Consider the following 12166-nt stretch of genomic DNA (forward strand, 5'->3'; position numbering starts at 1 on the left):
AGGCTGTTAAGCTGAGGCTGGATGGCCATCTGTCGGAGGTGCTTTGAATGCGATTTCCTGCTTCTTGGCAGAATGGGGTTGGAATGGATGGCCCATGAGGTCTCTTCCAACTCTACTATTCTATGATTCTATGCTCACTGAAATGGTCATAAAGAGCGTCATCATTTGGACCAATAATAATAATAACAATAATAAAACTTTATTTATACCCCGCCACCATCTCCCCAACGGGGACTCAGGGCGGCTTACATGGAGCCATGCCCAGAACAATACAATATAACAGAATATAAAAGAACAACACATCATAACACATTGAACAATACAATAGATAATAATATACATTACAACGCAAAATCAGGACCAATGCTGGCATCAAAATCTCCTGCCAGTATTATAGAAGCACCGAGATATAAAAATGTCATTTTACTGATAAAGAGTGCATCACCAACATGAAAATTTTGAAAAGCTCTGTTTTCGAGAGCCTTATGGGGTCAAACACCACTGAATTCTATGTGTCTGTACATTTGAACTCTCAGAGAGGTGCTATTCACACAACGTGCATTTATAAGGTTTCTCCCTGGTGCGTCCTTTGATGTGAACGTAGATGTGGCGTAGATCATGGCGGCTGGTGATCCTGTCCAAGTCTTGGTTGATCTCTGTAACACCGAGATGGCCAGGGCAGTAGACACGATCGCCCCTGAACGTCCCCTATCGTCTCGCAGAGTCAGGTCAGCTCCTTGGTTTTCTGAGGAGCTGGCCGTGATGAAGCGGACGAGACGGAGACTGGAGTGCATCTGCCGCAGATCTCAGGACGTATCCGACCGAGCACGGGCTAAAGCCTCTCTTAGGGCCTGCTCCGCGGCATTGCGGGCAGCCAGGAAAGTTTTCTTGACTGCCCGCATTGCGTCTGCAACAAACAGACCAGCTGAGTTGTTTCGGGTGGTGGGAGAGCTCCTCCACGCCTGTGACGGGGGGGCTGCCCCTTGCCACCTGACAACTCGACGTGGCAAGTTCGCCCATCACTTTGCAGACAAAGTCACTCGGATACGCTCTGACTTAGACATCAGCCTTAATGCAGTACCTGCGGAGGTGACCGAGGCACCTGCTTGTCCAGTGTTAATGGATTCGTTTCAGATTGTTCACCCTGATGATGTCGAGGGGATCCTTGGAGCTGTGAGAGCGACCACATGTGCTTCAGACCCTTGCCCATCTTGGCTAATAAAATTTGCCAGCGGGGGGTTGGCAAATTGGTTCGTGGGGATAATAAACGCCTCACTGGATCAGGGACTTTTCCCATCTATTTTAAAGCAGGCATTGGTTAAACCGATCCTGAAAAAGGCGTCCCTTGACCCGTCGGTTCTTAACAAATACCGGTCAATTTCGAACCTTCCCTTTTTGGGCAAGGTTCTAGAGCGGGTGGTCGCCTCGCAGCTCCAGGGGTTCCTGACAGAGACTGACTATCTGGATCCATCACAGTCTGGGTTCAGACCCAGTCATGGTACGGAGACGGCTTTGGTCGCCTTGGTGGATGACCTCCGCAGAGAACTGGACAGGGGGGAATGTGTCCTTGCTGGTTCTCCTGGACATCTCAGTGGCTTTCAATACCATCGACCATGGTATCCTTCTGGGACGGCTCTCCGGAATGGGTATTGGGGGTGTTGCTTTGCAATGGCTCTGCTCCTTCCTGGAGGGCCGATCCCAGTTGGTGAAGCATCTATGCAGATGACACTCAACTCTACTACTGTTTTGCACCAAACTCCAAGGAAGCCCCTCAGATCCTTGACCGGTGCCTGGCCGCTGTGATGGACTGGATAAAGGTGAATAAGCTGAGACTTAATCCTGACAAGACAGAGCTCCTCCAGGTCAGTCGTGCGGCCGATCGGGGCATGGGGTGGCTACCTGTGCTTGACGGGGTCCCACCCCCCCTGAAGGCGCAGGTCCACAGCTTGGGGGTCTTCCTGGACTCATCTCTGACACTTGACGCTCAGGTGTCGGCCTTGGCCGGGAGGGCCTTCGCACAGTTAAAGCTTGTGCACCAGCTCCGTGATCGCCTCCTCTCCTACGAACCAACGTGAACCCTAAGATCATCCGGGGAGGCGCTCCTCTCGCTCCCGCCTTTGTCTCAAATGTGGCTGGTGGGGACAAGGGAGAGGGCCTTTTCGGCAGTGGCCCCCATCCCGGCTCTGGAACTCTCTCCCTAAGGAGATCAGGTTAGCTCCTTCCCTGCCCATTTTCCGCTGGGAATTAAAAACATGGATGTTCCAGAACACGTTTGAATGAATAGGCCCAATTCAGCTGTTATTAGAATGCTTTTCTCCGTTTTAAAAATGTATGGCACTTTATCACTCATTTCAATGACACAGCACTTTATGAAACCTGTCCCCGCTGGTTTGTTTTTAATTCTCTGATTTTATTTGCTTGGATATTGATGTATTGTCTATTATTTTATTTTGTGTATCGTTGGAATGTTTTTAAGTTTTTGTCAAATATGTTGTGTCGTTGTTTTTGGGCTTGTCCCTGTTGTGAGCCGCCCCGAGTCCCTTCAGGGAGATGGGGCGGGATATAAAAATAAAGTTTATTATTATTTATTATTATATGCATGACTGAAGCTCTGTACACAATCTAGGTATTTATAGCGGTTTCCCAAGTGAGAGTTCTTTGATGACAGCGTAGACTTCCAAACTCAGTGAAGCTGTGTCCACACTCCAGGCACTTAGACCATTTTCTCCCAGTGTGAGGCCTATGATGTGAATGTAGAAATCCCTTCTAAGTGAAACTCTGTCTCCATTCAAGACATTCGTAAGTTTTTCCCCTCGTGTGAGTCCTACAATGTGAACATGAACTTCCACTCTCAGAAAAGCTCTGCCCACACACCTGGCATGTATAGGGTTTCTCCCCAGAGTGAGTCCTTTGATATTTACATAGAATTCCACTCTTTCAGTGTAGCTCTCTCCACACTCCAGGCATGCATAGTGTTGTTCCCCAGTGTGAGTCCTTTGATGGTAACATAGATTCAAACTCTTGGTAAAGCTCTTTCCACACTCCAGGCATGTATAGGGTTACTCCCGAGTGTGAGTCCGTTGATGAGAACGTAGATTTGAACTCTGAGTGAAGCTCTGTCCACACTCCAGGCATGTATAGGGTTTTTCCCCAGTGTGAGTCCGTTGATGAGAACGTAGATTTGAACTCTGAGTGAAGCTCTGTCCACACTCCAGGCATGTATAGGGTTTTTCCCCAGTGTGTGTCCACTGATGTGAACGTAGTTTTCCACTAGAAGTGAAGCTCTGTCCACACTCCAGACATTTAAAGGGTTTCTCACCAGTGTGAGTCCTTTGATGTAAATGTAGACTTCCACTATAAGTGAAGCTTTTTCCACACTCCAGGCATGAATAGGGTTTCTCCCCCGTGTGAGTCCTTTGATGTTTACGTAGACTTCCACTCGCAGTGAAGCTCTTTCCACACTCCAGGCATGAATAGGGTTTTTCCCCAGTGTGAGTCCGCTGATGTGCATTTAGATTTCCACTCCAAGCAAAGCTCTGTCCACACTCCAGGCATGTATAGGGTTTCTCCCCGGTGTGAGTCCTTTGATGTGAATCTAGATGTTCTCTCTGAGTGAAATCCTTTCCACACTCCAGGCATGTATAGGGTTTCTCCCCGGTGTGAGTCCTTTGATGTGAATTTAGATGTCCTCTCTGAGTGAAACCCTTTCCACACTCCAAGCATGAATAGGGTTTCTCACCAGTGTGAGTCCGATGATGTTTACGTAGACTTACATGCTCAGTGAAACTCTTTTCACACTCCAGGCATGTATAGCGTTTTTCTTCTGTGTGAGTCCTTTGATGTGCATTTAGATTTCCACTCCGAGCAAAGCTCTGTCCACACTCCAGGCATATATAGGGTTTCTCCCCTGTGTGAGTCCTTTGATGTTTACGTAGACTTCCACACTCACTGTAGCTCTTTCCACACTCCAGGCATGTATAGGGTTTCTCCCCGGTGTGAGTCCTTTGATGTTTACGTAGACTTCCAGTATAAGTGAAGCTCTTTCCACACTCCAGGCAAGTATGTGGTTTCTCACCAGTGTGAGTCCTTTGATGCAAACGTAGATTTGAACTCTGCACAAAGCTCTGTCCACACTCCAGGCATGTATAGGGTTTCTCACCAGTGTGAGTTTTTCGGTGTGAACTTAGATGTCCACTCTGAGCAAAGCTCTTTCCACACTCCAGGCATGTATAGGGTTTCTCCCCAGTGTGAGTCCGCTGATGTGAACGTAGATGTCCACTAGAAGTGAACCTCTTTCCACACTCCAGGCAAGTATGTGGTTTCTCTCCAGTGTGAGTCCTTTGATGCAAACGGAGATTTGAACTCCGAGTGAAGTTCTTTCCACATTCCAGGCATTTATAGGGTTTCTCTCCAGTGTGTTTCTTTTGTTGCAAACATAGTTTTGAACTGTAACTAAAACCCTTTCCACACTCCATGCGTGTATAAGGTTTCTCCGCAGTGTGAGTCTTTTGATGTGAACATAGATCTACACTCTGCGCAAAGCTCTTTCCACACTCCAGGAATTCATAAGCCTTCTCCGCGGTGTGTTTCCTTTCATGCCGCTGCAGACCATAACTCTGAGTGTAACTCACTCTTTCCACACTCCAGGTATTTAGATGCTTTCTCCTTCATGTCCACTGTGATATCGGTGTTTCATTAGAATACAGATACTTGACTCTTCTTTTTTCCTTTCTTATCTGTAAGTGAGGTCAGGAATTCAGCAAGATCTTCACCTTGGGAGGATTTCTTCTTCCTATATTATTTCTTTCCTTACGGCACCCAAGACGTGGCTCCATAGAATCCTCATTTCCCTAGTCAAGAAAAAAGCAAAAGATATAGAATGAAAGCCAGAAACCTTCTTTACCTCCAAGATTTCCCCTTTTCATTTCATGGGTTATGTTGAAAATGCAAATACAGCAGAGTCTCACTGATCCAACATAAACATGCCAGCAGAACATTGGATATGCGAAAATATTGGATAATGAGGGATGAAGGGAAAGCCTATTAAACGTCAAATCTAGATATGATTTGACCAATTAAGCAACAAAACATTGTGTTTTTCAACACGCCTGCCACTTGTTTAGGAGCGAGGCTGTACTTGTGTGTTGCTGCCTAGAGAAACAGTTGTGGGTCTGCGCGGGAGGAAGGCTGTGTTGGACAATACAGAACGTTGGATGAGCAAAGGTTGGATAAGCGAGACTGTACTATACCAAGAAATGCAGACATCGAGGTCTTAAGCATACAAATAGATACCAGGAAAGGCAAGCAATTATTCTCAATAAAGAAGGGAATAAATCCAGAAAGAAAGAAGAACAGGGAGGGTAAAAAGAATGAATGATAGAAGGAAAAAATGAAATCTCCTTCCAATATTCCAGAAGGAACTGAAGACTTGGATGTCTGGACAAGCCTTTGACCATGTCTAGTCCCAATGATCTGCAGTTAATGCCACAAAACTGCACTTTTGCCCTCTGCCCTCGTTCATTGGATGAAATTTTCACCATCCTATTCCCTGCTCCTGTTTGCAGTTGGCTATGTTTTATGACCGGTCTCATCATAGGCTATGAGGTGCAGGTTTGAGCTTAAACCTTGTTTGATATGTTTTGGTTTTATCTTGTATTTTATACTGTGTTTATTGTGCATTGTTTTTAGGCACATTGTGCCATATGTAAGCCGCCCCGAGGTTATGATCCTACAAATTAAGCACCAAAACATAATTTGATGCAAAGACAAGTACAGCTCCACCCACAATGCCATTTTCCTGTCAATCTTTCACCTTTGCCCACTTCTCTCTTTTTTCCTTGTCCTTTGTCCAGGAGAAGATTTTCAGCAGCGGAAGGAGAACTAGAGCAAAACAGGCTTTCATACAGGGTCCTAGGAACGTCCTTACAGTGACCGATGCAATAAATCCTGACCAGGAGAAGAACAGGCATCTACTCTGAGCAATCCTCCCACAGAAGCAGCACCTCAAATGCCTTACTGAGCATGTGCAAAACAGCCTGAAAAGGGGGACGCAGATCAGCCAACATTCCCCAGTGTGTTATATAAAAACATGGGCCTATATGTCTGGCCTCCCAAAAGGAAATCCTAAGAAAACTGAAGCCTGTGGGGAAAAATGTTCCCTGGATGTCTTTTCACGTAGTCCTAAATGAGGTCCAAAATGTTCTCTGCTTTTGAACATGACAGTCCATGTCATTCCATGACAGTCATTCTACTGTGGTTCCATGACAGTCATTCTACAGTATATGTAAATACTAGAGGTGTCTGCAGAATTTGTTCCATGTGTTTGATTTGGGTATTTGTTTCGTACCGTCCATTCGGAAGGCACGAAACGAAATACCCCATTTTCGGATGAAACAAAAGAGAAAGCCTCCTTTCTTTTTTCGTTACTGGGCCGCGTGGCTTTCCAGGAGAGTTCTTCCACATGAGTCAAAGGAGGTGATCTTTGGCCAATAAGAGGCCAAGGAAACAATGACGTGGACAGGTTATTTAAGGGGGGGGGGGCTGCCCCTAAAACGGCCATTGCGGTTGCGTCCTTTGCTGCTGCTGCTGAGCTGGGCTGGCTTGCTATCTCTCTTCGCTTCCTTGCCTTGAATTTTGCCTTGCCTTGCTGGTGGGCAAAGATTTGCATTTTAATTTTTGCCTGACTGCGTGGCATATTTTTTAATTTTTCCTTTGAAGGGAAGGATCTGGGATTTCTGAAATGGTGGGGGTGGGTTTGGCTGGGGAGCGAGCTGGGGCTTTGGGGGTGGGGGAAAGAAGCCGCTAGCTTTGCTGTACTTGAATATTTTAAATTATTTACATCTTTTCTTCTTAATTATTTGTGTAAAACCCCATTTTTCCTCCCCAAGAAAGCCTCGGACCCCCGGGCATCCTACTTATGCCCCAACCCCTTTCCTCCTTTCAAAGGGTGGGTGGGCCTCTGTGGGGTGGTTGGTGGGGGCGGCCAGCCAGCGGGACCCTTTGCCTTCCAGGGGTCAGGAAAGCTGGCAGTAGCAACAGCTTCCCATTTCCATACTTGGACCCGTCAAGCACAGATGGCCACCCAACACCCCGATCGGGCCCTCCTCTACCTTGAACCCCATCAGAGTCTTTGAAGATGCCGGCAAGACATGTGGGCGAAACGTCAGAAGAAATTACTGCTAGAACACATTGGTCACACAGCTCGGAAACCCCAATGATTCCAGCAATACATTGATAAAATCATTGATTAAAATATTAATTAAAATATTCCCCAAAATATTTATTTAAATATATTAATTCAATTTAAATATATTAAAAGATAAATTACAATACTGGGCTGGGCTGTAGCACAGCTGGTAAATAACCAGCAGTAATAAGATTTACCAACCGAAAGGTGGCCAGTTCCAAGCCAGGTCGGGGTGAGCACCCGACCGTCAAGCCCAGCTTACTCTTTACCTAAGCAGTTCAAAAACAGTTTACAGCTGTAAGTAGAGAAATCAAGATACCGCAAATGGCGGGGAAGGTGTTTTACGACACCATAAAAAAACAAGACCAGAAATGCAGTGACTGAAAGGAAGGTGGAAGGAGGAAGTCCTGGTGGCTCTTCATCATAGAGAAGGGAGCAACAGCACAAGCTCAACCTCCAAGGCACCAAAAACTGGACTTCAGGACAAGATACCTCCTTCCTGACTGTTATTATTATTATCTATTTACAGTATTTATAGTCCTCCCTTCAGTTCTGTTATGTTCTCTTATGTCTGTCCAAATGGCATTGAATGCTGTGTATGTGTCCTGTGATCTGCCCTGTGTTCCTTTGGGGAGAGAGATAGGGCAGAATATAAAAGTGTTGTTGTTGTTGTTATTGATGAAAAGTATTTATTTTAATGGGTTTTCCCCTCTTATATATAGTATGTTTTATTCCAGCACAAAACTGTATACCTTGTGATGTTTTGATGTTGTAATCTAATTTTTTTACAGCTGCTTTTTGTTTTTGGACTACGATCTGTGTTGTCTTGGTTGCTACTATGAGTACGTATATTGTGTTTTCATTGTGGGCTGCCCTGAGTGCCTTTTGGGAGAGGGGCCGGGACACAAATAAAGTTTATTATTATTATAACTATTTAGAAGCATAAAAATATTCAAAAAAGTATTTGCAGAAATATACATACAAATTCTCTCAAAGATTAATCACAAAACGTTTTCAAAAATATTTGCAGAAACGTGTTGTCCAAGGAAAGCTTTCATGGCCAGAATCTTTCGGGCTGTGTGGCCATGTTCCAGAAGCATTCTCTCCTGATGTTTCACCCACATCTATGGCAGGCATCTTCAGAGGTGGTGAGGCCTGTTGGAAACGAGGCCAGTGGGGTTTGTATCCCTGTGGGATGATGTCCAGGGCGGAGGGAGGAAGGGCTCTTGTCTGCTGGGGGGAGTGGGAATGCTGCCAGGAATCCCGATCCCACCGACTTCCACACAAAATATACGGCACAGTCTCATCTTCTCCTGATTATGGACTATGTTAATCAATGGGATTATTTATCCTTGCCCCCCCCCCTCGATTGGAAGCGGTTGTGATTATCATTGGTTGTCATTGTTAGTGTAAAATTTTATTTTGTGGAATAATGTGTTTTTATATTGCTATGTATTGTATGTTGTGTTTATTGTTGTAAACTGCACTGAGTCCCTTTTGGGAGCTAGGGTGGTATATAAATAGTTATTATTATTATCACTGATGAGCACTGAATGGCCTTGCAGCCCCGAGGCTGATTCCTGCCTGGGGGAATCCTTCGCTGGCCCTGACTGTTCCGTGCCTGGAATCCCCCTGTTTCCAGAGCTTTGTTCTTGACTTACTGTCCTGGTTTTAGAGCTCTTTCAATCCTCAATGCTGGATGTCAGTCAGGGGGTGGATGGCAGCCTTCTCCCTGCTTGTCCCAAGCCAACAACAGCCCTTTCCCCTCCCTCCCTCCCTCCCTCCCGCCCTCCCGCCCTGGGCGTCACTCGACAGGGATGTCAACATGGACCCCGCCCAAGGCCTCCCCACAGGCCCCTTAGGCCCTCCGGGGAAGGAGGCCTTCCTGCCACAGGGGTGCGTGGGCGGAGCGTCAGGAGAGCGTGCCCCTGGGAGAGGGCCAGGCCGCCCGCCCGCCCGCCCGCCACCCGGCGATCCCGGAGATCCCGCTCCCTGAGGGCGCCTTGGCGGGCGGGTCCCTTCGGGGCAGGCCGCGCCGCCGCCGCCGCCGTTCTCTCTCTCCCTGGGGTCCCCCGTGCCCGTGGAGGGCCACTCCACCCCCTCTCACCTCTCCTCCTGCCTTCCTTCCTTCCTTCCTTCCTCGGCCTCCCAGCGAGGCTTCTTTCTTTCTTTCTTTCTTTCTTTCCTTCCTTCTTTCTTTCTCCTCAGGCGACGCCGCTCCCGCCTCAGCCTCCCAAAATGGCGCCGCTCCGAGAGAGGGGGGGGGGCTGAGTGACGTCACCACCAGGGGAGAGAAGAGAAGAGGCGGGGCCCGTGCGGAGCAGCCGCGCTCCTGATTGGCCGCCCGGGGTCCGCCTGGCTGTCGCTCTGGGGACGGAGCTCATTGGCATGTTTAAAGGGGAAGCGGCGGGTGCGAGGGAGGCCCGGCCCGGGCGGGTGCGCGCCCGCCTCGAGTCCTGGCGCGGAAGAAGCCTCTCCGGCCACGCAGCCCCGCCCACCTCCCAGGCCCCGCCCTCCCCGCCGTGTGGTGGAAGGCTTCCACGGCCAGTCCAAGCCCGACGCCAGCTCTGCTCCTCTGCTGCCTGTACGCATGCCCAGTGTGGAAGACCTCTCTGAAGGAGACAGGCCGGGGGCCCCGTCCCTGGAGGTCTACGCCCACTCCACGGGAGGAATCATGAAGGGCCAAGGCCCACCCCCTGGTCGGATACCAGGCACCAACGCCTGGCCTCAGGAAATCCTCTCCTAAGGTCCACGGAGAGAGTCCCGGGCTGTGGCGCAGGCGGGAGAGCAAGCCAGCTGCAATGAATCACTCTGACCAGGAGGTCATGAGTTCGAGCCCCGCTCGCTCGGAGCCTGTGTTTGCCTCGTCTTTGTTCTATGGTAAAAGGCACTGAATGTTTGCCTTACATGTGCAATGTGATCCGCCCCGAGTCCCCTTCGGGTGAGAAAGAAGGGCGGAATAGAAATGCTGTACATAAATAGTCACTGGAACACCTCAGCAGTCGGGAGTCCAAAGGCGGCAGGCAAGCTAAAACCGGAAGCCTCAATCCGTGGCTGAGGTGGGAGGAGAGACTCCCTCCTGGGCGGACAGAGGACGGGGCCACGTGGAAGGAAGGAAGGAAGGAAGGAAGGAAGGAAGGAAGGAAGGAAGGAAGGAAGGAAGGCAGGATGGAAGGAAGGAAGGAAGGAAGGAAGGCAGGAAGGAAGGAAGGAAGGAAGGCAGGAAGGAAGGAAGGCAGGCAGGAAGGAAGGAAGGAAGGAAGGAAGGAAGGCAGGAAGGAAGGAAGGCAGGAAGGAAGGAAGGAAGGAAGGCAGGAAGGAAGGAAGGAAGGAAGGCAGGAAGGAAGGAAGGCAGGAAGGAAGGATGGAAGGAAGGAAGGAAGGCAGGAAGGATGGAAGGAAGGAAGGCAGGAAGGAAGGAAGGCAGGAAGGAAGGATGGAAGGAAGGAAGGAAGGCAGGAAGGATGGAAGGAAGGAAGGAAGGCAGGAAGGAAGGAAGGAAGGAAGGCAGGAAGGAAGGAAGGCAGGAAGGAAGGATGGAAGGAAGGAAGGAAGGCAGGAAGGATGGAAGGAAGGAAGGAAGGCAGGAAGGAAGGCCCGGGACAGCCTGCGCTCCGGCCCCACGAGACCCAGAGACCGCCTCCCTCCCGCCCCGATGCCCCACCCCGCCCGTCCCACGGCAAAGGCAGAAGCAGAAGCAGAAACAGGACCGGCCGGGTGAGTGAGAGAGCGAGGGAGGGCTGGTGAGTGAGTGAGGGAAGGCGGCAAAGGGGCAGAAGCAGGGGCCTGGCCGCCTCTCCCTGACTCCTGCCCCACTGTTTCCTGCCCCACTCTCTCTCACTTACCTGCCCCCCCTCGCTCTCTCTCACTCGCCTGCCCCCCCCTCGCTCTCTCTCTCACTCACCTGCCCTCCCTCGCTCTCACTCACTCACCAGGCTGGTACCAGCAGTGGCAGCAGGACCAGGACCCGGCCCAGTGAGTGAGTGAGTGAGTGAGCGTGAGCAAGGAAGGAGCGGCAGGAGCAGGACCCATCCCGGTGAGTGAGTGGGAGAGCGAGTGAGTGAGGGTGGCCCAGGACTCAGATAATACCGAGTGTCGGACAAATGGAAGTCAGATAACCAAGACTCTACTGCATCTTATATACACTTGGTTTAACCTATATATATAATCATTTAATATGATCAACAGAGCAGATGTAACAAGTAGAACCAAACAAATAATACTGGCAACATGATTATAGAAAAACAAATATGTTTAAATACAGGGAAACATTCTCTTAAAGTTTATAAAGTCATTTTCTGTCATCGTTTCTCATCCAATGTCTTTTTCCAATTAGAATGGAACACGACTCCACAAAAAATAGGCATTATATCTAAAAATGCAAAAAACAAATGTTGGAAATGCGATCAACAAGAAGGATCTTTTTCCCATACGTGGTGGACCTGCAACAAAGCGATAAAATATTGGAAGACGATACAAGAGACCAGCCAAAGAAGTTTAAGAACAACAATTCAATCAAAGCCAGAATACTTCCTTCCAAGGATGACAGATTCGGAAATTGAGCTGGACGCTAACAAAGGCATTTTGTGTGTAGACGTGGCCACGGCAGCCAGGATGGTCTCGGCCAGAGACTGGAAATCAGACGAAATTCCCTCCCAAGAGGAATGGCCGCATAAAAGGAGTGAAATTGTGGACATGGGCGAACTCACTCCTTTTATGAAGGAACAAAAAGGGAGACCCATCAAACCTACACGTTTCATGGACTAGATGAAGGCAGAAGGAACAAGAGAAAAGAAACGGTAACAGACAGGAAGAAAAGGGGGAAAGGGAACAAAGATAAAAGAAGACGAAGAACAATTTAACTTATTCGGCAAAGAAGAAGAATGGAAGCCAAAACCACCTCTGCCCCCCCTGTTCCCCTTCCGCCCCCCCTCTGGAAGTGCCTTAGCATTGAAGACGTGTATAGCTGACGGAACATGT

The 12166-nt window shown here is 48.8% G+C and overlaps 1 protein-coding gene across 1 annotated transcript; it reads right to left on the reverse strand.

Annotated features, from left to right (window-relative positions):
- Positions 1-177: 177 nt before the first annotated feature.
- Positions 178-9642, reverse strand: LOC100558705 (zinc finger protein 84-like). The gene is made up of 2 exons (XM_062977031.1): positions 9294-9642; positions 178-4850 (listed from the first exon to the last, which is right to left on the reverse strand). The coding sequence occupies exon 2, from the start codon at positions 4473-4475 to the stop codon at positions 3060-3062; it is 1416 nt and encodes a 471-aa protein (XP_062833101.1). The 5' UTR covers positions 4476-4850; positions 9294-9642; the 3' UTR covers positions 178-3059.
- Between the last annotated feature and the right edge of the window lie 2524 nt (positions 9643-12166).

Source organism: Anolis carolinensis, chromosome 3 (assembly GCF_035594765.1).
Source record: "Anolis carolinensis isolate JA03-04 chromosome 3, rAnoCar3.1.pri, whole genome shotgun sequence".
Lineage (NCBI taxonomy): Eukaryota > Metazoa > Chordata > Lepidosauria > Squamata > Dactyloidae > Anolis > Anolis carolinensis.

Coding starts and splice junctions, on each gene's coding strand:
- LOC100558705 (XM_062977031.1), bottom strand. CDS start 4,475: ATGGAGTGTGGAAAGGGTTTTAGTTACAGTTCAAAACTATGTTTGCAA.